Below are 26110 nucleotides of genomic sequence, written 5' to 3' on the forward strand. Positions count from 1 at the left end.
TTCACGTTGAGGCTCCCAGGAATAATGCTACTGTGAACATTGGTGTAGCGATCTTTGCGGCCCTGCTTCCATTTCTCTTGGATTCATATTTAGCAGCGGGAATCCTGGTCACACAAACCCTCTGCATAACTTTTCAAAAAGCTGCCCCACGTTCCCTGAGTGGCCACACCATTTTATAATCCTATCACACAGCCTCAACATGCTCAGCAACCTTGTAATTGTTTGTCCTTTTTGATTACATCAACAATGATGGACAGTAGCAGAGTGTGAACTGGGGAGTTCCTGCTGTCTATCAGGGAGGACTCCTGCTCCCAAAGACCCTACCCTGGCTAACAATAAGAGTTTGGGTCAGTGGCTGGGGAAACAACTGTTTTTCTGAGCCAAATTCTTCCTCATTTTACAAAGAAGCATAGTTCCATGGATGGACTTTAATGCTACTTTTTTTTTTTTTTTTAATGATTAAGGTGACCCAATGCAAAGTCCTAAAAAATGTACCCACCCATCTCAAATAATTCATCTTATTGCACAAGTACTGCTTGCATCGTGGCTAACAATGAGACCTCAGAAGTAGATACACTGCATCTTAGAAAGCGATCAAAGATATTTCATATGAATCTAACGCTTTTCTTATGATAATGCATACTGCTGGCAAGAAAAGCCTTTGTACTTTATTCAGGAAAAAAATTCTGCATCCTTTTCCTCTACATTTAGTTAAAGGATATCTATAGCTTATGTACAAATAGATGTTCAAAAATGTGCCCTGTAATTCTTAGAAGCTATATTACTTAACTAAGTATAGTGGTTGCTCAGTTGAAATTTGCTGAATGAATCTGCCCTAAGAGTAAATTTACTTCTTCTCAGGGGCTAAAATGATACAACATAATGACTGAGTGTGGTAATAAAATTTTGTCAATTTTATTAAAAGCAGATTCCATTTCTTCACATAGTTAATTCAGTTTCTTTCCTTTTTTTAAAGCCCATTTCATTGCATTATTTTATAAGAGTGAGTTGGTTCACTAATCAGACACGTATAAAGTTAGCACCACACGTCTACAAATCTATAAATGCAGGTAGCCACAATGACCTTTCCAATATGTACACACTCCTGTACACATCCACACATATATTTACAGCTCATAAATAAAATTTAAAGGCAAAGCATCATTGATATATATTTATATATATATAGCAAATCTTTAGAAGCAGAGTTCCCAAGCCATGCATGGACTTGCTCAATCTTTTACATTTATGCACCCTTGATTAAAACCCAAATCCAGAAAAATCAATGAATTAGCAATAAAGGGGGATACCAGTGACCAATCATACATCGTTTTATTGTAAGAATTCATTCCAAGCCTGATGTAGTCAATCACAACATTTGTCCTACATTATTTAGGCACAAAATCTTTCTCCGATAGAGGGATGACATTCTGGTGCATCTGGAACTATTTCTACTCTGACATGTTCCAATACCTTCCTTGACTGTTCACCTTCCAAATCACACTGCATGACAGACACACAGGTGGGGCTTTATAGGCATGTGTTCATATACCCACACACTTTCACAGTTTGGGTTCCCAGCAATAACCTCCAACATATCTGACTTCTTAATCATTTTATAATACACAGAAAAGCATTCAGAAGATATGAGATCTAGTCCATAAATAATTGTTCACTCACTCTTGATTAGTTGTTAAAAAAACAATGATAACAACCCTCCTGGCACTTCATATGGTGACAACAATCAAGGATTCTCTTTCTTGCACTCAATGGTTTATAAGCACTGCTTATGCATATAACCCAGTAACTTTTCCACCTTTTGATACTGAGGAAAAACAATTTTTGTTTAAGGTTTGCAGTTCGCGTGACACAAAATTTGAATTTTTAACACATCTAAGCCAGAAATGAAAATTTTTTCATGCTTCAAGTATGATTGAGGCATGACTGAGATGAGCCCAAATCTCAATAGCAGCCATCAGATAGGAAACGATTTCAAATTGATGAAAATAATCTGAAAAATGTGATAATAAAATCATAGTATCGTTTTCTTTCTGCACCAAATTCTGTGTCAGCTGAGGATTGTTGGCTTGTTTTTGGAGAACATTGTAAAAATATAATACTAAGACAAAGGAAAAAAGGAACAGAGATTAAGCAATAAAATATAAAAATCTATTAAAGAATTAATGGATCTGAACTTTGTATGTTTTGCTTATAACTTTGTCATGATGCAAGCCAAGAGTCGGGCCGAGGCTTAGGACTTTATCAGCCCCTTTCTCTGTCCCTCTCCAAGTCGCATTTCCCTGGTTAACTCCTGGGCCACATCCCAATTGCAAGAGAAATATTCCAAAAGATCAGGTGTTTTGAACTGCTAAATAAACAGATCTGACTCATGCCACAGGGAACCATCTTCTATATTCAGACTTGGACAAAAATTTGAAAAGGCCTCAGTCCAAAAAAATCCAGAATTCTAATTAAAAAGGAGGGTCTAACTAATTTTAGACTATGGCCAACGCACCACCTGAAGGAGCCTTATATTACTACACGCAGGGACAATTGTTCCTTATCAGAGGACAGAATGCAGTGCTTTTCATGTGTGCTGTCTTAGCACAGCAAGATGAGCAATTTGGCCTCAAATTCAATTAGCCACTTTTTTAGACTGTATTTTGAGACTGTTTCCTAATTGAACTAACAAGGATATAGCTTTGGATTAATACTTTTTTAGGACAAGTCCACTTTTAAACACCCACTTTTAAACACTGGGCATCTTTTGTAAAATTTACTTCATTTGCTTCATTCTTCACAGAATTCTTGTGTTCTTCTTTCTGTGGCCTTTTCCAGTGTCTAAGAAAATAAAAAAGAGGAAGAAAGGCAATTTATCATCTGCTTAGTATTTTACAAACTCTTCTCAACCCCTCTGCACCATTTAAGAGAAAAAAGTATTAGACTAGGAATTTGGAACAAAGTATGTGAGGCTAAGCCCCTGGGAGGTGTAGATAAAAGATCAGAGACAGCAGAGGTTCCTGGGACTAAGAGACACTCTGACATCTATTTAGCTAAGTCCCAACAAAAAGTATCATTTTTAGTTGCTGGAGCCAAATGATTTCAAAAGTTAGGAAGTTTTCTTACTTCCAAAATGTATCCAATGAAAATCCTGTTTCATTCTTTCCCTGTGATCTGAGCCTTCTGAAGACTTAACGGAAGATACTAAAAACAGCCTTTTGTTTGGTTGATTGATTTTTGGTCCCAGGGAAAGAAACTGCAGAAGACCATAAGCCTGATTCATAATTACTTCCTAAAGTTAAGATCTATTAAAAGGGAAAAAAATACTGCCTAAATACTTGTCGTTTCAGCAATCAGACAAAAAAAAAAAAAAAAAAAAGTATCGTTAGACTTTCTCAAATAAATGCTTGTCACCTATACATAGTATGGCCAGAAGTACTTTATAAATGGCTGGAGCTATTTCCTGATTGGGGACTTCATTTTCATATTTCCAAGTTGCAGACGATCTGGGGAGAATGAATCCATGTGTGTATGTATGTGTAAGTATGTGTGTGTGTGTGTGTGTGTGTTGTTTGTAACACAAATGTGCAAATGTGTAAAACTTCACGGCAGAGGCCCTTTCTAAGCATAGAAGAACTGTGGCGTTCCCTCAGACGTGTGAGGAGTAGAAATGGAGCAAAGAGCCTATCATAGAGAAGCCTCCCCTGGTTAAGGACAGAGCTGTTCTGCCAGGCTCACAACCAGCGACACTCCTCCATTTCATCTGGAGTGTCCTTCCTTCCGTGTTTTTGATCCAGATGGACTTATCTTGTCACTCAAAATGTGTATGCCATGTGGGCTGGGTTGTGGCTCAGTGGTAGAGCTCTTGCCTAGCACACGTGAGGCACTGGGTTCGATCCTTAGCACCACATAAAAATAAATAAATAAAAGAAAAGGTATTGTGTCCATCCACAACTAAAATTCCATTTTTATAAAACATAAAAATATATAAATGATAATATATATTATATTATATATATTATATATAATATATAATAATAAATAATATAATATAATAATAATAAATAAAGCATGCAAAGATATAAATCAAAATGTGAATTGGGGCTGTCAGTGGGTGACAGGGTCACGGTGATTTTCTTTGTTTCAGTTTTTCCTAATCTATTCGTGGCGAGCACGTATAAACGATAAAGTAGAAGTTTAAAATGATACAGATGTTCCAGGCAAGGTCTTCAGGAGACTTTTTCTGACGAGGCCATTCTTATTCTGCACTTTCGTCTCTAACCCTAACTGGGAAAAGAGGGCAAACTAAAGCCAGTTGCTTTTTCTGTTTCCCCATGAAGTGGTGACCGGCCTTTGTCATTGTTTCTTGTGTCACTGGCTTGTGTGACATGGTCTAGTGTTCCTCCCGTTTTTAAGTGCGAGCCATTAGGACTTGGCATCTGGCAGGGGAGCCAGGGCAGGAATGAAAATGGCAGATCCCGAGAGCTGACAGGGGCTGGGAGGGGGAGGGACGGTCACATGCTTGGTCCCCACTTAGCGCTGACGTTCTGGAAAGATTCCGCTGACAGCTGCCATTCGGATTAGCCTTAAAGGTCAGGAAGGAAAGAGCCAACAGTTGTTTTGAGATAGAAAGGAGGGGAATCTCCACACTCTCATCCCATTAGCTCCTGTCTTTGAGGGTTTTGAGAAGGGCGCTGGACCTTCCCCTTTGGTTCTGTGTCCTAGAGTCCGCTGGCACTTGGAGAATCGAGCTATGTGGCCACCACGGATGTGACAAGACATTTTCTTTCCTGGGGAAGACTGCACTCACAGGACATGGGCAACTACTAAGCCTCCAGTGCCCGCTCTGCACACAGCACCTGTGAGGGCTGCAGAGGGGGAACAGCAGGAAAAACAGTTGATTGGGGGAAGTTTGACTACCCCGTAAAATAAAGTAAAATGAACCCTGAATTCAGCACATGGGACTAAGGCCAGAACTGTTGGGAGAAAAACAACATAAAAAAACAGAAAGAAGAGAAAAAGAGGAAGTAATGCAAAAAACAAATGGATCCAGAAGGGCTAGAGAGATGGCCTGAGGTTCTGACCACAGGACAGTGCAGGCCATTAGCTATGGCAGAAGAGTGGCATATGTGGCTGAAAGCTTGGTCTGAGATGCTCACCAGCCAGACTTCTTGAGAGACTTGTCATGGCATTTCACAAATACCGCAGATCCCTTCCCCTTCTGCAGATGAGCCACCTTCTCCCTGGAGCAGAAGATCACCCTGTGGAGGAAAATGGATGTGAACACACCATGTGGAAAAATAAGAACGGCTGTTCAGAACCGTGCTGTTCAGTGAGAACTGTCTGGATCCTGCAGGATCATGCAGATGATTGTGTCGATATTTCTAGTAATTGTACCACTCAGGGCACATCTGAATCCAGGTTAATGAGGGCCCAGCCCAGTGTTCAGCAAATGAGCTAGTTTATCAATCTAGACAGGCATATAGCTTGGTGCAGCTTTAAAGCCACAAGGCTTTCGCTAAGAGATGGCACAAGGTCAACTTCACCACCTCTTAGCATCTGCATTAAGAAATAGGGAACAGGCCCTCAACTGGCCCTGATGGAAAAATGAAGGTTCTTCATTTTCCATCGATAGCATCTTTTATGGTACAAAAGCAGACGATAAAAGAGATATAATCTCTCAATTCTAATTTAAAGAGTTGTTTTTACTAACAATAGCCATATACTATGGCTTGCAAAATCCCTGCACATGTAGTCTAAAAGTTTTAAATCCTGTCTATGTGACCCATTTTGTGGATGTCTTACTCACATCCATAAATGTGGAGTGAATTGAGGAGACAAGATGAGATCCCCTTGGACATCCCATCCTCCTTGAAGAGATTGGAGTTAGGCTTTGAATGTCAAAGGAACTTCTCCTTTGACATAAAATAAGGAGCAAAACAGGGTTTTGGTCAACCAATGCTGAGATTTCTAACTTCTGATCCTAACTGTCACTCCAAATAATGTGAACAACTCAGGGTTCATGTTTTCCTTACTTGGAAATGCCAAATACTACAGAGGTTGAACATCTCTAATTTAAAAATCTGATATCCAAAATCAAAATGATGCCATAATGGAAAATTCTACAGCTGACCTCATGTGACAGGTTGTAGTCAAAATGTAAGTGCACTAAAGAACGAAACAAAACAAAAAAACGGATAAAATCGCCTTTAACTTGTAAGTATATAAGGTGTATATGAGACATAAATGAATTTTGAATTTAGGTATCCCCAAGATATCTCATTATGGATACACAAATGTTCCAAAATCAGAAAAAGTCCAAAATCCAAAATACTTTTGGTCTCATTCATAAGGGACACTCAACCTGTACTACATCCCCAATGTAATAACAAAAGAATACTCCAGAAATACCCTAGGTATAGTTACATAGGCTCATAGGATTGAGGATCCACTTTACTAAAAAGTTTTCCTTCAGTGAAAATTGTAGGTTCCTGAGATATTGTCACCAGGTAATGACATTGGGGGCAGTCTGAAGTGCCGCAGGTGGTGGGGTGAGGGGGATCAACTGAATTACTTTTTTTGAGTCTCTCCTGCTTTCACTCGGATCTTCTCAATAGCGAAGCGGGGGCTGCTCCACCAGTCTGACCAGCTGAAGTAGGAATCACTCTTCCACTTGAGCTTCATCATTAGCAGCTCCCCAATATCCACCTCCGTGTAAATCAGGAAGGAGTATGTCTTATTGGTGGAAACTTCAGGCCTGAAAAAAAAATCAACAAATTTGGTTAGTTCTGTAAACCAGTTTTCTCTCTCTGATTTGTTCACTTCCCAAAATTGTAAATGGCTTTATTGTTTGGGCGAAATTTTAGAAATGCAAAAAATGTCCAGAGCAACACTTATGCTGAATGAATGCATTTAGTGTATTTTTAAAGCTGTCCACACCCCATTCAATCTATATGAGCACCCATCCTAATAACATGAGCCATCTACAATTCCTAAGAGGAAAAAAGTGATTAGCCAGTCATTGACATTTTCATGTATTCCTTTTCAATTGGTATTGATATGTGAACGTATTTCTACTTAGTTACAATCATGGTACACATGTGATTCTCCTTTATTCTTTGTTCTCTTCCTATTATCTTTTGCTTTTTGCCATGTTTTAGCTAATTTTCTATAATTACAATTGTTAAAGGGTAGATTGATCTTACTGAAACAGTAAACCACAATTCACTTACCATAGACACAAGGCTGACCACTTAGTTTCTAATTTACACTAATTGCCAGTGTGTTATACTTTAAAAAATGTTTAAAGTTTCTATTGACACTTTCTTTAGAATAAATAAACTAAAAACTAAAAATATAAAATAAAATAAAAACTAAAAAAAAAAATATTACTCCACTACTTACAATTACATTTTATGGTTATAGAAAGTTACTTCCTTGCTGTTTTCCTTAACTAGAGGGTTCTAGCAATAAACGATATGCCCAGTGAGGGTTTGTACTCACTCCCCAACTCATCAGCACTGGGAACTTCAGAGAATTCATTTGTTTAGGAATTATCAAAGGATATGGAAAAGTTGCCTTTGTTTTGTATTTCTTTGATGAGGAGTGAGGGGTAACCCTTTGTCTTGGGCTTCTTACTATTTCTATCTTCTCTACCTATTATCTTAGCATCCATAAAGTGGTTTCCTATTTCTAGTGTTCTTTTTTTTAATGTCAAAACTTCTGAGGGAATTTCATTGTTTTGTTTCATTTCTTTGTATAAAAGAAGTAAGCAAAAAAAAAAAAAAAATTAAGCAGCTGTAAAATTTATTTCTCAATACAAAACAGAGCTAAGACCTTAGTTCCAGAGTTCCAGTTTCAAGCTAGAGACTTGTTGCAGGTGTGATTCTGCCTTTGTTTCTCAGACCTACAGCTATGGCAAGAATCAGTGCCCTGACCAGCCCCCAGGCAGCAGGCGAGTCCCCAGGCTACTCACAGGGTGAAGGGGATGTTCTCACTCTCAGCCACGGTGCCATACAGAGAGATCTCGAAGGCTTGGTTGGTCTGCGTATCACTCTCAGTCCCAGAAAAATGAATCTTTACTTGGTAGTGGAAGACTATAGGGGAAGAAATGGGAGCCAGGGCTGGTCAGGCTTCCTGAAAACACTACCACTATGATCAGGCAGTTCAGACCCACAGAACGTATCTCACAAGCCCCAAACAGGAAGTGCACACACAGCACCACCCATGGCTTGGAAAGACTTCTTCCCGCCATACAGTGTCACACCTTGGAAGTGCAGACTTTGAATGCTACTCCTTTCAGAAAAGTGTGGTTGCAGTGGATGGGAAAACCCACGGGTATCTGAGTTGTCGAGCAGTCCTAGATGGAGTACTAGGGAGATCACATCAAGCCCAAAACACCTGGGATGCTTTCTCTGGGACCTCTGCCTATCTTGGACATCTTGCCCCTTAGCATCTGTATCAAGCACATTTGGTACCTGTGACCAAGTCACTGAGTGAGAGGGTGTTCCTTCTCATTTCACCATTTGCCCTCCGTCCCTGACTTCAAGCTCCTTCAGGGTAGAGGACGGTGTCCATCCTCTTTATTCCCCCACTCAGCCCAGGGAGACAGGCAGTAGGCTCACAGCAAACCATCAGTGAGGCCAGGAGCACTGTTTTGAAAGCCAGTCCCCAAAGTGTTCTGCTTTAGACACAGATTCAGAGCAGGAATTTGAACTTAGATATCTCATTCCTGCTCTTCACCAATCTCTGCTAAAAATCCCAAGCAAATAGGACTGGGGAGAGGTTAAGGGGAAAGAGGAAGGCAGTGGACCTCAAACACAGCTAATGTGAGGGAGGAAAAGTTATTGTAATACTTTTTCTTCTGTATCTCAAGATCCTGGTCATATTTTTTTCTTATTTGTGCTTCTGTCTGGTAGATGCACTTTCTCTTAAGGTGGGACACAGATTTCATAATACTAACATAATAGGCAAATGCTATTTTAATGCTACTTTGGACATCTATTCTAATGAAAATGGTTTTCGATACATTTTCTTATTGTGAGCTTCCAATGACAAATTGTATTTTATTTTATAGCTAAATAAAATAGATATAGCTATCTCTTTAAATAATAAAAATAATTAGCCAGATGCCTAAACAAAAACAAACAGAAAAATAAAACAACAAAACCCTCCAACCAGTAAAAGATGAAGAGAAATAGAGTTAAAGGCAGCCCTTGCGGGCAGCACGAAAGACAAAGCAGGAGAGGATGGGAGTGCCCAGGTGCCCCCCACAGGACGCTGATGGCGCCCTGGCAGGCACACGCGGGATGCAGGGTTGAGTGACCTGTCCATGTCTTCAGAAATCAATCTCCTCTGTACCTCACATACTCCTGGTTCTGAAGAATCAGAGAACCTGAGGGTCCCCTCATTGCCTGAAAGGTTTCCCAGAATGACAGATACTCCAGACTCGATGCCACCAAATGCACCTCTGCAGAGTCTAACAAACCGCCTTACAGATGGCCACGGACAGCAGATACCTTTTACCTCGGGAAACTGTTCTTGAATATCCTGCCTTCGCTCAGGCTTCCATGGGGACTCCACAGAAGCCAGCTTTCCTAAAATCAGCCCCTTTCACCAGTTACCTGATTACCTCCCCCGACCCCACTGTGGTTTAGGTCTAACCCTAAGCAAGAGGCCAAGTTTGAAGTTTAAGAGTGAAATGAATGGACATATCATAGCGGGTTTGGTATTTTCTTGCCTTCCAGAGTTAGTTGAATCCTAAAATACAGGTGGCTCTTGTCTTCACATAAAGCAAACTTTAGAAGTGGCAAACTTTCCATAAAGGGCCAGAAAGTTAATATTTTAGACTTTGTGAGCCATATATTCTCTATCTCACCTATTTAGCTCTGCACTGGTAGCCTAAAAGCCACCTTAGACAATAAGGAAATGACTGGTGTGGTCGTGTTCTAATAAAACTTTATTTACAAAAGCAGGTGGTAGGCTGGGTTTGGCCCACGGGCCAAAGTTTGCTGATCCCAGGATGGTGGTTTCAAATAAGCTCCAAGCTCAGTCCTGACAGACTGAACCATGCTAATGGTCACAGTTACAAAGGCCAGTGACAGATGAGGTTGGAAATCCCAGGCCATGCTGTGGGCCACACTGGCCAGGGAATTAGGAGCATCAATGAAATGGATCAATGCAACTCCCTGTACAGCAACAGAAACACAAATGAGGGCTCAAGGCTCAGCAACATCACCTCATTAACTCTGTTCCGGGGGATAGAGCAGTACACGTGATGCAGAAGGCACGATCAAGACAGGACTAATTGATTTTCCTTACTTACGACAGTCCCCGGCTTACCTTTGTAGGGCATCTGAGATCGAGTCTTCAGGTACATTTTGCTGCTCCTTTTGGCTCTGACCTTATTGATCTCGTAGCCCAGATTGTTGCAACGGTTCTTTCTGCAACTCAGGCAGAGTCCCTTCTCAAAGGCTTCCTTGGAGTTGCACCTGTAGGCCTTACTCGGGTTTTCTTCATTCAACAGGGAGTCGATGAAGAGATGAATGGAGCGCTCATGGGAGCACTTCACCAGCTGGTCCACATCTGGGAAAGAGAGACACAGGAAAATCTCAATTCTGCAGAAACCCACAAAGGGTGCTTCATTTGGGGGTCTATAATAGGGTGGGTGTGGTATGAGAGTAAATGAGCCTAGGATCCAGTCCTATACATCTGTGAGTATAGGCCCTATTTTAGGAGATTGTCTGGGTGCAGCTGCTCGTCTACCTCCAAAATTTTTCAAAGATGCAAGTTTACAGGAAGCTTCTAAGTTTTATGCTGCCTTATCAGTATGCTTAAAAAGCCATAATAAAAGACATCCCAGGTAGAAGTTGACTTCCCTCAGTTTTCACATCCTTTTCTTATAGAAAAATCGTCTAATATTGACAGAAAGTGTCTAGATAGTTGTAGAAACCTACTTCTAAAACCACATTAAATCAATAGTATTTTTTCATACATATTATGAATAATTAAGGAGTTGTATTCTTACTAATGCTTTTTTTTTGGGGGGGGGGGGCTGTACCGGGGATTGAACTCAGACTAAGCCATATCCCCAGCCCTATTTTATACTTTATTTAGAGCTAGGGTCTTACTGAGTTGCTTAGAGCCTCACTTTTGTTAAGGTTGGCTTTGAACTCACTATCCTCCTGTCTCAGCCTCCTGAGCCGCTGAGATTATAGGCATGCACCACTGTGCCCAGCCCCAACTAAAGCTTTTTACATCAAATGAATTACAGAAATGATCAATGATGTCCTAAGAACGGATTATCCTAAGCTTTTAAAGCAACTGAAAACAGTAACATTATGCTACAAGTTCTACAGCATACTGACCAGTCACAGGTGGATCCAATGTCCATAATGTATACAAAGAACCCTTAAAAATAAATTTACCATAAGCTGACACCATTATTAAAGCAAATATTAAATTAAGCTACTATTAGATTGTACTTTTCTTCTGGTGAGAGATTTATCACAGAGAATGGTGATTTTTTTTTAATTCACCTGTTTCTTAAAAAAAACAACAGAAGAAATTTGGATAAAGTATACCTCTTTCACTTTTAATAAAATTATAAATCAGTTCCTTGACTTTGCAACTACCTTCCAATTATGACAACACAGAGCCAATAACATTTTATGGTGCTATTTATGAAGGTCAGCAGAGTTTTCCTCTCTAAATCTCGCTTTTACTTTCGCTTACTAATGTAAGAGCAGCACTCAATGTAATCTACAATACCATAAATAAGAAATAAAATGGCTGGCCGCCTCTAATGCAATCATGCTGAATATGGGAGAATTCTTCAGAAACAAAGTTTGAACTATGGTATATTTATAGTACTCTCTTTTTTTCTGGTGCCAAGGTTGCAACCCAGACCAAGCCCATGCTAGACAGGCAGTCTCTACCATGAGCTACATCCCCAGTCTCAAATGTGTATATTAAAACTACACATTTTGGGGATAATGGGTAAGACACTGAGTCAATAAAAGCAAATAGAAAAATGCACATTTAACCAGCTTCTAAGTCATATTTACCTCCAAGGCCTCTCTCTGCAATTACACGAATAGCTTCCCCAATGTTGCATCCTGGTTGAAAAGTGCCTCCATTGGGGTAAATATCAACGTGCCCTACTGGCTTCTGGATCCCAATACTTCTGTCCGGAGACCCTCTGGTGAATGTGTGTAAGACGTCTACGAAATCCGCATCATCAGGAGAAAGGCGGCTGGGAGCTTCCGCGTACTCAAAGTTAGGTCCAGCTGGGTCCAGGCCTGGATGGGAAAAAAGACCCCACAGATGTTTAAATCCACATTGATTTTAGTCCCCTTTGATATACACTGGGCACATGACCAGACCAACAACATACACGTGACTCTTTCACAACAGCGGCCACCTCCACTCTGGTGACAAAGTGAATGAAAGTGCTTTCTTACCAGTAATTCTGTTGACTTTCTTATTGGTCAGACTTCCTGCAATGCCAGCGGCATGGGCTCCAAGGCTGTATCCCAAGAGATGGACGTTGTCCACAGGATAGTTAAATTCCTCCTTCAAAGAAAAAAGCTTTTATAACTAAAAGAAAGAAAATGAAGGACTGGGGTATAGCTCAGTGATACAGCACTCGCCTGGCATGCAAAAAACCTTGGGTTCAATCCCCAACACCACAAAGAAGAAAAGAAACAAAGAAAATGAATATAATTATTGTCTTTAAAATATGGACACTACTGTAAATAAATATAAATATGCATATATGTGTGTGTGCATGTATATACACATATATATAAACTTTAACCCATTATTCCCTCATCTAGATCATCTAGATATGCTGCCTCACTTTCTTCTTTAAGCTTAGCCATGCCACAACTTCTAATCAGAAACTTCAATAGTGGGAAGAGGTCAGAGACACGCATGCTCCAGCCTTCTCATTCAACAGGGCAGAAGCCTAAGGCCCAAATGGGTGATCTGATTTGCCCAAGTTCACTTGCCTGATCAGCCAAAAAAACTAAGAAGAGAAATTTTGTCTTTGGATGATCAGTTCAATAAACACGGCTCAGTTTTTACTTCCAATTGTCAGTTTTAAATAATTTGGCCCTGTCAGAGTGTTAGCTTCCTTCTAACTCCAAGAAACTTTTCAAAGGTAATTTTCAGAGAATGGCCTGGAAAAGTGGACCATTCTCTGAAAATGGGTAAAATCTGCAGCCTAGCCAAAACTCTGGACCCCGAGTCACTTGGTATCCTATACTATACCTTTCCAGCCTGTGTCTTCCCAGCTCAATCCCAACCCTCTCTCAAACCATGAGGCAGGATCATATGCATTCCAACAAAAATCTGGATTCTTAATCCCCACTGAGAAATAAATCCTGCTAATACTTTTGTCAAAGAGATCAGCACTGTAACAGGAAGCAAAGCCAGGATGAAACCACCCTGAGCTGTGGGAAGGATCTGGCTGAAGGCGCCACCTGCCCACCCTCCCCAAATAACAAGCTTTTGTTATTTCTGCCCATGTTCTTGGTCTCAGCAGATCTATTCACTGAAAATATCAAAGAAGAGGGCAGAGGGCAGGCAGGGCTATGTATTGGCTTGATAGCGATACATTTTTGGAGTCCATAATGCTGCCTTGGACTCCAAAAAATGCTCCTGCTCATTTTGAAGATATGAATCACCTCAGAAAACATCCATATCTAAGTGAAAAGGAGAAAGACCCACCCCCTCATCCAGTTCTGCCAAGAGCTCTGTTTTGGACACATGATGCTCCTCCTCCCCGTCTTACCTCCATCCAGTTGATAAATCTGGCCACATCCTTTCCCACCAGCTTGGTGTAGCCTGCAGACACCGGGTAATGCTGCTGGGCCCGCGACAGCCAGTCCACCACGATGACGTTGGAGTCCGGTTCCCTCTTATACAAGGCAGCCACAAGTTTGGGCACCCAACTCTCATACATCCCTGTCACCTGGAGAGGATGACAGGAGCTTTCTTCAAAGACCCACTTACGACTTGTTAGATCCAAAAGCCCAATACACCTAGGAACTGGCGAGGAAACCCTCGGCTCACACAGAAAAAAGAAAAACCCCAAGACAGATCAGAAGCTTGTGCTACCCCTTCTGAGGCACATTCAAGAGTGCAAAGGAAGGGCAGATCGAGGTTTATTGCACTTTCAATTTTAAAGCATGTTTTATAAACTCAGTAAAACTTTAGTAATTTTGACGGTGGAAAGATCAGCCTGAGTGAATTAAGATTCCTATAGAATTAAAGGCTGTTTTAAGAGAAATTCAGCTTAATCACTTTCAATTTGGCTACTAAATGTTTCCCAACAAAATTGTTTTAGGGGATGTAAATGCATTTTTTTCTCTCTCTTGTAAGGAATCATTTACATGCAGTGAAGTGCTAATGACCCTTGGCGGGTCACACCATAGCCACATAAAGGTGACTCAATTACATACTGAATAGACAAAGAGGATTCTGCGATTCATGTTTAAGGCATCTTTTAATGGGAAACCTGTAAAAATCCAGATTATATGTAATGTAATTCCAATAGAAAAAAAGGAGTGTTGGTTTCCCAAACCAAGGGACTTTGATCTCACAGGGTGGGTTCTTTCAGATTTATGCTTCTTTTGTTTATCTGTTTGCTAGACCAAAAGTATCAAAACAGAAGCTCTAGCTTCCACTTCTGATACTAAGTAAACTGCACAATTTTTCACCAAGTTTCCCTGGTCTGTGTTGGAAAAAGGCCAATCCAAGACTCAGGAGATACTGTTTCAGGTACTTCCTCTTCCACTCAACAACTTCAACCTTGCCGGGCCACCTATACCACAAAGGGGTTGGGCTCACGTGATCTGGACGTTCCCCTCCACCCCATACACTTCTCCCTGTGGCCATTCTGCTTCCCAATCTACTTGCAGTGATAAAATGTCAGCTCTGCAGCTATTTTAACATAGAAACTGAAAAAGAAAAGGCACTTTAGGAACTTATTTAAACCTCCTCTAGACATGTCTCAGGGTAGCTGCTTCAAGTCGGGGTGCAGAGTGGGTCTTTGAAGGAGCCAGCTGGACACCCACTGAGGAACTGGTCAGTCAAACCCCCTTCACCCCACTTCCTGGCTGGGGTGCTGGCCACCCTTTGCAGCTGCATCTTAAGATCGGGGAAGATAATGTCATTTCTTCAGAATGAGGTGTTGATGGTTCCTTATTCCAGCCAGCACTGAGGACCTCCAGCTTCACAATGAGAACTCTGTACTTAAAATTAGTAAATCCAAACGAGTGGTGAGGTTCCCATCCGGCTGCTTCTAAGCTGCCCCCCAGGATGTGCCATATGTATGCTAGATGCTTGAGCATCTTTGGGCTGTCTCCTGAGAGGTGGGAGAGTGCCCTTGAGTGGCCTAGTTGCTTATCTCAGATAAGATGAAAAAACTGTGTTTGCTCCTGGCTTCTAAATTTTTCTATACTATCAATATTTCCAAGTTAGGCAATCTATAAAAGGGCAAGTAATCCGATTTACTCTTTCAGAGTCTGATATATTTACTAATTAAGTAACAACTAATCTAATCCTTCGCTTTCTAATTCAACATAAAATACAGATAAAAGGAACCCTGAACAAAGGGAATGAAAAACCCAGGTACCTACTTCCCTCAAATCAGTTCTTATTTTCTGGGTTTTTCTTTTGAGACTACTCCAATCAGTACTTCTTTTAGAAAACTTTGATAGTCACACACAACGCTGAACCCAGACTGTCTGCCACCTGTACCAGGTGGTTCGACTGAACTCACCAGCAGGTTCATGAGATAAGCCAAGATCAGCGTGTCTGGCCGGCTTATCATTGCAGACCAAACAGCTCTGTGCGATAGCAAACTCTGTCCTATAGCCAGCCACCCAGCCTCTGAGGCCAAGCACTCAAAACATCAAGACACACATGTGAAGAATACCCGTGGGCTCAGTGGGGCTGTCAGATCAAGGAAAGTAACTGGCACACTCTTGATAGTGGGTTAGTCATGTTATCTTCAGTAAGAGAAGGAAAGTTTTTTCAAAAACTCTTAAGCACAAAATTCTCTAGGGATAAGACTAAGATGCCTGGAATACCCAATTTATTCCTGTTGCAGAAATGTTTCTATTAAGCTTCAATTTTTTTGAAAAGTCTTGAAAGCCACATTGCATATACACTCAAAATGCCTCTAAAAACATCAAAGTTTCTCTTGTTCTTGTTAAATCTCTTAAAATATAAAATTATTCATTTTTGGAAATCTGAAATTTTATCATTTGAAATTACTATGTTAACTCTAGTAAATGAATGTCTTATCAGGATAAACATCTTTGTGAATTCTGTTAATAGTTGCCTTCTTTTTCATAAAAATTATGGCAATCATCCTATCATGCCAATAAAAAGACACTTTAGTTTTGTAGGAAAAGAAATCAGGAATAGATATGTATCATTTTATAGCTAATTCTTCTCATTAGAATTTCAAATATATCAAAATATTAACAAGATTTGACATAACGGAAAGATACTATGTCTCTGACAATCCATTTGGTAGAAATCCTTTTCAGTAACATTATCCAGTCACTAGGGATTGAAAAATTTAAAAACAAACTAAAGTGTCTAAGCAAGAATGAAACATCAGGCAAAGTGACTATTTGATGTATTTAGAGAGGGCTACTCTGTCTCTGTTCATATTTTAAATAAGTAGATTCAACCCCAGTCTGCACTTCTCCAGCCATCTTGTGTGACAGTCCCCTGGCTTGCCCCCTTTCATCTCTAGATAAGTTCCCTGAAGTTTACAGGTGAGGTACGAAGTGGAGAAACCTTAGGGAAGTCTAGTCCCACCTCTTTGTCTTACAGATCAGCAAACTCAGGCCCAGAGATGAGAAGTGGCTTGACCATGTCACAGAGCTTGGACTAGCCAAGCCAGTACTGGGACCCACACCTCTCCCTCCACTTCAGCCTCTCCTCAATGACAGGTGTCCTTCTTCAGAGAAGGGCCTTGGGGGCCATGCTGGATGAATCATGCTCACTCCAGACGTCCCCCAGCCCTGCACAACAATAACACATCCTGCCCTGTCTACAGGCAGAGCCACCTTTTCCCTCCTCGTAGGAAGGGCTGCCTCAAGGTCACCAGCCAGGTACTGTGTTAAAGTGAAGGCTGGCTCTGTCAGAGGAAGCATTCACCAACCTGTGACTTTAGATTCCACCCTGAGCCAAAACTGCCTTTTTTCACGTTTAAAACAAAGGCACCAGAAAGCAGGCAGAAGTGTGGGTTGTGTCCCCAAGAACCAGGGTTCAGTGGACCCCAATCCACCCTCTCCTAAGAGCCACTCTCACCGTCCAGCCGTGGATGACCACGAAGGTCTTGCTGCTGTGGTTGAAGTGGCAGTGGGCCACAGACTCTGACACTCCAGGAACCAGGTGGCAAGTGTCCTCAGCTGTGTCTTCAGGAGTCCTGAGGGCAAATTTACTTTCGATGTCCTTAAACTCTCTTGCTATAGGAAGAGGAAAAATCAGAGAGGAAGTTAACTGGAAGATTGCTTGCTTATATTTTCTGGAATGGTATGGTGAACTAGCCACCACTGCCAACGCTATTTTTCGTTCCTAATGTGCTTTACAAACATCAAATGTGAATTTCAAGAGAATGAAAGATGCTCTTTTCCAATGGTGACAAGTGGATGGAGATGACCTTAACCATGAGTGAAGCAGTATGGATCTCTCTGGTGTCTCCCGCCTTTTTACATCTCTAATTACATCAAAATTTTTCCCACAATATCATACGATTGGGCCTGTTAAAGAGTTTTCTTTTTTCCTTTTCACTTGCATACTTTTAAAAAATATTAGCAATAAGAAAAGTTGGGATTATGAGGAAGCTTTTGTATGGACTTGTTTCTACACCCATGGCAAGAGAGTCTGGCTCTAATGTTTAGAGAAATCATTAGTGGATTGTTCAGAAAGGCTGCCCAGCATCTGAGCCATGGCAAACACTTTCCCCAGACGTCTCTTCTTCTTATATGGTTCCTATCTTGCACACAAAGGCAAAACTTAAAAATAACAGCAAAGTTAGTTGTAGAAGAGTCCACTTTGGTTTTTCATAGTGAATCCCAAACTGGATAAAGACAGAGAACCTAGCTTTTGAAACTATGGACAATAAATCTGAGTGCCGTTAAATCTTTGTGGGTATTGTGGACAGTACACATGACATCACAGGGGCATTTGAAGGAACTTATATTGCAAGCACAATCAGACTCTTTTCACAAAGCAGAGCACAAAGGGAGGCTATATTACAGGAAATTATTTAATTCCTTGTGAAGTAAAAAAAAAAAACCCTACCTATTTACTATCAGAAGGCAATAACTTGTATATTTTAGACTTCACGATTCAAACTTTTAAATAAATAGATATATAGGCATATATCTAATTTCTGAATCTAAGTTTATCCTTTTCACAACTTGAAATTTAAAATCTATAATTTCAAAATAACATTGCAAAAGCAGGGCTAGAATAAAAATAAGAATGAGACAGTAATAATGAAAGTATAGACATTGGGATCAGGCTCATTTTGAAATTATCTGAGGACTGATAAACATTGTCCTTCTTATTATATTTCAAAATCCCTTATACCATATTGTGGTTACTTGCTAAGGGACTTCTTATATGTAACAAGTTGAGTGTGTACACACACACACACACTCACACACACACACACACACACCTATTACCTAAAATGTATGAGACATTTCCTAATGTTATATTTATTAGAAAGAAGAGAGTTTTGTTATAGTTGCTAATCACTCTAAGATCATTTATTCAAATAAGAGTCTGTACTAAACTAGTGTTCTTCAATGTTCTTTTCATTCCCAGACAGTGAAACTTCACCAAATCCATGCATCCATCAAGAATCTGCTCCATCTCTCATCTTACTCAAAGATACAGGTCTCCTTGCTCCTTCCCAATCAGAAAATGCTGCTAGCTTTATTAGTTAATAGAATAATGCATATTTTAATATAATTCTGCTTTCAGTGCCCAAATTCTTTTATTTTTAGAAAGTGTTTTAGAAAATGTAAGACTAAATTAATATCACTTGCTCCCACATTTCTCCACCTCAAATAACTCATACCTCCTAACAATCTTATTTTAACATGCTCCATTATCCTTTTTTTAAAGCATATTTGATCTGAACAACCTGGCAGACAGATCGATCTGGCTTACCATCTATTTGTACATTGCCATGTAAGACTATTGCCTTTTACAGCTTCAGAGAGGCCAGTTTCCTAGAATTATGCAAGTTGGCCCTGGTATTGCTGGTGTTTTTGAAATGTCCAAGAATATTCTCTGAAATTACTAAGACTACTAGCTTTGTGTATTTCCATGAAGAAAAAAAAAAAAGGTTTATTCAATCCACAGATCCTGCATTAGATTATATGTATGGCTCATTGACAGCTGCAATTTCCTACAGCCAACATGGCTGTTGGGTCTGTTGCTTGTAGAGAAAAGTAATAGGAAACTCATGCATTCTCAAATTTTCATTTGGGAGACTTTCATTCCTCTTTTAAAGGATTTTTTCATTTCAAGTTTGACAGAAAAATAGTGCCACTCTGTGCTGTGTGAGATACGAAGTCATAAATCTTACCACCCACCTCACCAGTCCTTGCTTCTCTTTGGTGTGCTAATGGGAATTTTCATACTATCTGTGTTTGTGGTCCCCCAAGGACGATTCAGCAGCCTAAAGATCAATGATTTTCCCCAAACCTCTCTCATCCCTCCAGCGACCACCTCAGACCATGTAGAAACAGGGAGGAAGATGGACCCCAGCTGGCGGTAACACAGTGCTCAGTTGTCCCAGCACACCCTGGGGTTGCTACTGGGTGGCAGATGAACGGATGTAATGAGACGGTTACTAAGGAAACTACTGGTTTTCGCCTATGGAAATGATGTTAGTGACTCTGCAGTCATCTAACTCCACTGTCTTTCATCAGGTCGCCTAGAAATCAAGACCATATTAGAGTAGAGGAAAAAGGGAGCAAATGAATGAACAAAGGAACCAAGGGAGTGAGCCTGAGACAGCCCTCCTGAATTCGACTTACACTCAGCACCACCCTGTCGACCAGGACGCCCAGATGCGTCCTCATTGAGTACACAGAGAGATTTTGGGGAACAAAGCATGTTATGACTTAATGCATTTCCTACATAATCTTTACTCCTAATTTCCTAAATAGCTCAAATCAGAGTGCTTGAGCAAAAAAAGAAGATGTTTATCTTAATGTGGTTAATAACTCACAGAGATAAAATTAGGCAAAGTTGATGCACTAAGAGAAATGTTTACAGAGGGAACATTAGTGTTGCTAGAAAAGATGGGAGAACAGAACATCCTAGGAATTACTGGGTGACACTGAAGGCAGATCCCAATCATTAGCTGAACATGATTGAACATGATGGAGACAGGAGGTAGAAGAGCCTTGTTATTGAGCAATAATCTTTGAAATTCTGTCTCTCTCTCTCTCTCTCTCTCTCTCTCTCTCTCTCTCTCACACACACACACACACACACACACACACACACACTCACACCTACAGGACTTTTCCAGTAATTCACTCTCAAGACTGCTGGCCATAGTTATTGACACAGGCAGCGTCTGGAGGACGCTAAAGAAAACAAGTTCAATCACCAAACTGGTCACTTGGGAGAGGGGAAACATCAATATTGCCATTGACCAAAATGATTAGTACAGTTGAATATTCCAAAGTGCACAATGCTCTTGCCTTATCTAACAAGCAGATTTATTTTTCTTTTTAAAGAAAAAAATTTTTATTCATGGAGTTGTAAAAAGAAAGACTGTACCTACTACCTGATTTTTCTGTTGAATTTTCTCCAAAATTAGGTCCAAACCTAAACACTACCAAAAACACTACCTAACCACTACCAAAAAGTAGAGCTACAGAAAAGGTTCTGAGATGTGTGTTAAAACTCCCCACTTGAATTAGACCATCAAGTCTGGACACGAATAAGCCATCATTATCTAGGATCCTTGTAGACTGCTTAATGAAATATTTTGGTTGACTGTCATCATGCAGGCACATTTAAATTAAGATTTTTTAGTTGAAATACAAAATTCTTGTTAATCTGAAGTTACTTTTTCCTTGTTGATAGAGATAGCAAATGGTTCAAACTAACACAATGAAAGTCAATGATGACCTTGCTAACAAGTCTATTATTTGGAGGAAGGTGGGATAAAGAGAGGAACTCAGTAAATCAAAATGCAAGTGCTAACTTGTACACTGTTTTCCACCATAATTAACTTTGTAAACCAAAATTTTTTTCAAAAGTAAGTTACCGATTTCAATATATTTATAGCTTGCATTGAGAAACACTAGATTCAGAAACCCTTCACCATCCCTCCAAAAGAATCTAACTTTTCTTACTATTTAAAAGCTTCTGTAAATTTAAATTAAATTAAACTTAAATTGATCTTAGCCAGGATGGCTAAGAAAACATAGAAACAGACTTCACCATCCAAGAAAGACACATAGAGAACACACACAGCAAAGAAGTATGTACCATGAACTTGGCGATGGGATTAGACCAATGTGGTCATGCCAACCTTTGTCATATTCTGCTAATTAGCAGAAGGTACATTTTTTTTTCTATTTCTTCAAAAGTCAAAATCACTGAATCACCTAGGACAGAATTTGTTTATTCTGGGAGAACACAGGGAAGAGAAAAAGAATGTTGGCACAAGTTTCATAGGCTTGTTTCCATAGAACTCTCTGTATGTACATCTACGTGTATCATCTAAGATAACCCACACCTTCCTTCCTAGTAGATACCCATTTCCTCCATTAGAATGGACTGACCTTTGTTAGCACTCAAATGGTGTCACTCAACAGAAAGAGACATTCTCAAAGTGACCGCAAGCAGCAATGTGAGTTCTTTCAGTCCAGTGGACAGACTTTACTCACAGTAAGTTTCAAAGTCTTTAGTCTCTGAGTAAACTGGAATCCTTTTATGTTACTCCTTTAGAAACTAGCAAAGACTTTGACTTTTGCAAAGAGAAAGTGTGTGACAAGAACTACTCCTGACAAAGATTTGCTTACAGATTAAAAAGTCTCCATTACCAAAAAATATTTAGCCCACTATGATGACAAACTATTTTGTGAACAGACTACCCTACCGCTTTATGATGATATTCTTTTTGTTGTAGTTGGAAAGTACATTATATATAAATTCAAATGGTACCTCCATCTGGACCTGGAATTTAATAATATTGATGTCTTGAATACTTCCCCTCTACCTTTGTGACCCAAAGTCATGCTCCACCCATCACTTTGATGGCCCAAACACCTGTACATTTAAGGCAATACAACCTTGGTGGTAATAAAATGAGAACAGGTGTTGGTAGAAGAAACGAACAGCAAAATGTGGCATGCTTCAAGGAACTTTCTAGAACAATCTGTCATGACAGAGGCAGTGAATTGTACAGAATCTGTGCAGCCCAACTTCTCCTTCATAATAAAGCAAGAATGGAGGAGTGAGCTAAAAATACACTGCTTAAAAGAAAGTGAAATTTTTCCACTGCAACTCTTTGCCCCTACCTGACTGCCACCTTTCCATACAGCTATTAATCAATCAATCACTCCCTTGCTGAGCTCTGCTCCAGTGGCATTTGCTATTTTTGCTCTCATCCTCCATCCTGTTTAACTCAGGTGTTAGCCTGGAAAGTCACATAGAACTGCAGCTGCTGAGCAGGGCTCCAGGGCTCCCCTCTCTCAGCTGGTCAAGTTTCCTGACTGGGGCCCCATGGGAAAAGCCCTAGTGGCTCCTGTGGGCAGTGCTTCTTGTCCTCATGTTGTTCTTAGAAATGGAGAATGAATAAGTCAACTCAGAGCCCAGAGGAGGAGCCACCAGTCACACACACACACACACACACACACACACACACCACCTCAGGCTCCACCTTGCTCTTCTTGACAATCTTCCACTCCTGGATGAATTTATCCAGAGGAGAAAGGGCTGGAAAGTTACTGTGATGAAGGAGACATAGAGGATGGGTGGTGTGAAAGTGGAGAGGATGACAGGGAATCCTTTCAAGTCTACTTAGGAATAATCTCCCCTAATACATTTTACATCCAGGATAAGCATGTATTGGTTAAAATCCAATTGAAGTAATCGCCTAAGTGTAAAATCAGAGTAAGAATGAGAGGGGCCTGAGAGAACTTTCAGTCTTGTCAACTCCTGAGTTGAAGAATTTAAACTCAGAGAGCTGACACTGCCTCAAGACTTTAGGATCCTGAACCTTTTAAGGGGGCCCAGCAAAAACTTTAAATGTGAATGACATAATTCCTTGTGTTTACAGTAAAGGTAGCATTATATGATGGTATTGCTTCTGGAATAAGAATTTCGCACGGAGGGTACATGCCACCATTTAAAAACCCTGAATCTCCAGTATCCTCAAACTGATCTGATTAAAAAAACAAAATATTTGTCTTTTTTTTATCCAATTCTGCTTTGATGGAATCTCCTCCTTTTTAATCCAACAAAAATGTTCTTGCATAACTTAATGCAGACATAAAACGAGCTTCAGTGTTAATCACCGAAAGACTGAACTATAACGTGGACTGCTGAGGACTTGCGTCCCGAGAGCACATCCTTAATGGTAATTCCACCACCCGCGAGAATAGGGAATGTCGCCTGCTTTTATGACTTGCTTCAGTGCTTTTTAAGCTGCTGCTGCTGCTGTGTTAGCTAAACCAAGGTTCAAGTTACACGGACTCTCAATTGGGGGCGGGTCTCGGGCTGGGCTTTCCTCTTCTCCCCAATAAAGAAATTCGCTTCTGGCCCCAGACGCCTTCACCGTGGCTAGGAGAGCCGGCGGCGCCCGGCCGGTGACCGCGGTTCCGCCCGCGACCTCCCGGAGGCGCCCGCAAACCCCACGTGTTCCCCAGCCACGCGGAGGGACTGGGCGACCCGAATTAGTTTCAGATCCGAAGAGAGAAGGGATGGCCAAGTATAGACCTGGCAACCCCCAAGTCGGAGGCCACAGATTGCTGGTCACTGCGCCACGTTTTCGGCTGGGTGAGCTCTTCGGTAGGTTTTCTGGGCACTAAGAAAAGCGGAGCGTGCAAGCGCGGAAGCTGGAGCGTTTCCCGGCGCCCCAAAGCGTGCAGGACGCTGAGTCCCCAGGACTCCACGCCACGCGTCTCCCCTCCGCGGTCACCCGCACTTGCACCCAGAAAACCCAGCCCAATTACGCAGAGACCCAGAGTGCCCTGTGCAGCTAAAATGCCAACAACGCCCCCGCCCCGGGCCGGCTTCCCCAGAAGGGGCCACTGCCTGCCCGCGCTTCCACAGGCTGGGGCCCAGCGCGTTCCCAGCCAAGTCGGGGTCACCTTGGCCCGCGTGCCTTTCATGCCAGCCCCCTCACCCGGCGGGAGGTGATTGCAGGTCACAGCCACAGCGCCCTTTCTCCCCGCCTCCTTCGTCCTGCGCGTCACACCCAGGACCTCTCCGGCTGAGTCCGAGAGCCCGGGAACGCGGCTGCGGCCAGAAAGGAAGGGACAGCGCGGGAACCCGAGAGACCGAGAGAAAAAGCGGGAACTAGGAACCGCTGCAGGATGATAGCAGGCAAACTCCTTCCTTGCTCCTCCTAGATCCCATTCTGGTGACCCTTCCCAGGTCCCTGGTGCGCATCCGCAGCCCCTTTCAACTTTCTCCTTCTCATCCTTAAATCGTGTGGAAGCGGCCACTGGCGGGGTCTGCAGGTGGAGAGGAATTTAAGCACAAAACATACCGTCGGCGGCGGCCACCCCTCCGCGGGAGGCGGTCAGACTCTGGAGCCACAAGCCCAGGACCACCAGGAGCAGTGCTTTCCCCTCCATCTCCGGGCGTCCTTCTGTGGAAGCTGCACGGCGCGGGCTGGTGCGCCGACCGGCTGATGCACGGGCTGAGCAGGAGGCGGGAGAAGGCTGGGACCGCGGTGGAGCTTAGGGCAAGTCGCCCTTTAAAGGGGAGGGTAGGGCAGCTAGAAGGGGCAGATTTCCTCTGAGGAGGAGGAAGAGGAGGAGGAATTGAGTCTGACACTGTTTCCACTCCACGGCTGCTTATGTGACTGGAAATATGCAAATAAACCTCATCACCTATTGGCTATAAAATCATAAGTTGCGGGGAGGGCCCTAAATTCACTTCCAAATATTTGAGCAAACTGTAATGAGGATCAACCCTGCCAGCGAGAAAGAGGGGAAAGGGCAGAAGGGAAATTTTGCTTCTTGTTAGGCTCCCATTTGCCTTCCCGGAGGGGTCTACTCCCCAGTGCCCCTGTATAGGCACCGAACACGTGTTTATTTATCTTTATGTTAAATATTCAGTGATCACCAGTTTTCCAGAGAAAGGAAACTTTGCTTTTAAACTACATTGAGGCAACGGTTTAATCCACTCCTCTTTCGGTGAATCCTGTTTGTTAATGTCCAGTTCTGCCTCCCAAAGAGTCAATGTAGGGATCCAGAGACACAAACACTGCTCGCCAGATTGTGCTTCTACAATCTGATATTTTAGCTTTGGCAGGATGCATTAGTTTATGGGGTGGAGAAAAGCTCAGTTGATCTAACTAGTTTCTAATTTTTTTTGCCACAGGCAAATTATATTCAATCCTCAAATTTGTCGAAGAATGCAAGAATAACATTTTACCTTCAGAGGCAGAACACCACGATCAAATAATTTAAAACTATACCAAGTTATAAAGGAAGGAAGCTAGTTTGTGGTTCCAAATCTACAGAGACAGAAAGTAAATTAGTGGTTGCCTATGGCTAAAGAAAACCTAAGAAGTTTGAGGAGCTTGGCTGGGGTGATGCAAATGTTCTAAAATTACATTATGGTAATGGGTGCACAATTCTGTAAATGCACTAAAAACTGTTGAATTGTGCACATTAAATGGGTGACCATTAAGCTATTTTCAAAAGTAGATTGGGGCATGTGCATAAAGCAAGAAAAATAAAATCATATTGGATACTGTACCTTTCTGCCAAAATGCTCAGGATACCTTCAAATATCTTTTTAAATGAAAATAATTTACACTAGCTAGGAAGGACAATTAACACTACGCTCCCCACCTTGCAGTTAA

General features: G+C 41.4%; 1 protein-coding gene across 1 annotated transcript; it reads right to left on the minus strand.

Annotated features, from left to right (window-relative positions):
- Positions 1–891: 891 nt before the first annotated feature.
- Positions 892–25169, minus strand: Lpl (lipoprotein lipase). Its single transcript, XM_015499532.2, has 10 exons — positions 24785–25169; positions 17335–17492; positions 13796–13975; positions 12462–12573; positions 12066–12299; positions 10342–10584; positions 7976–8096; positions 6575–6757; positions 5160–5261; positions 892–2841 (listed from the first exon to the last, which is right to left on the minus strand). Coding segments are annotated over exons 1-10 (1422 nt in total). The 5' UTR covers positions 24873–25169; the 3' UTR covers positions 892–2840.
- Positions 25170–26110: the final 941 nt, after the last annotated feature.

Source organism: Marmota marmota, unplaced genomic scaffold (assembly GCF_001458135.2).
Source record: "Marmota marmota marmota unplaced genomic scaffold, marMar, whole genome shotgun sequence".
NCBI lineage: Eukaryota > Metazoa > Chordata > Mammalia > Rodentia > Sciuridae > Marmota > Marmota marmota.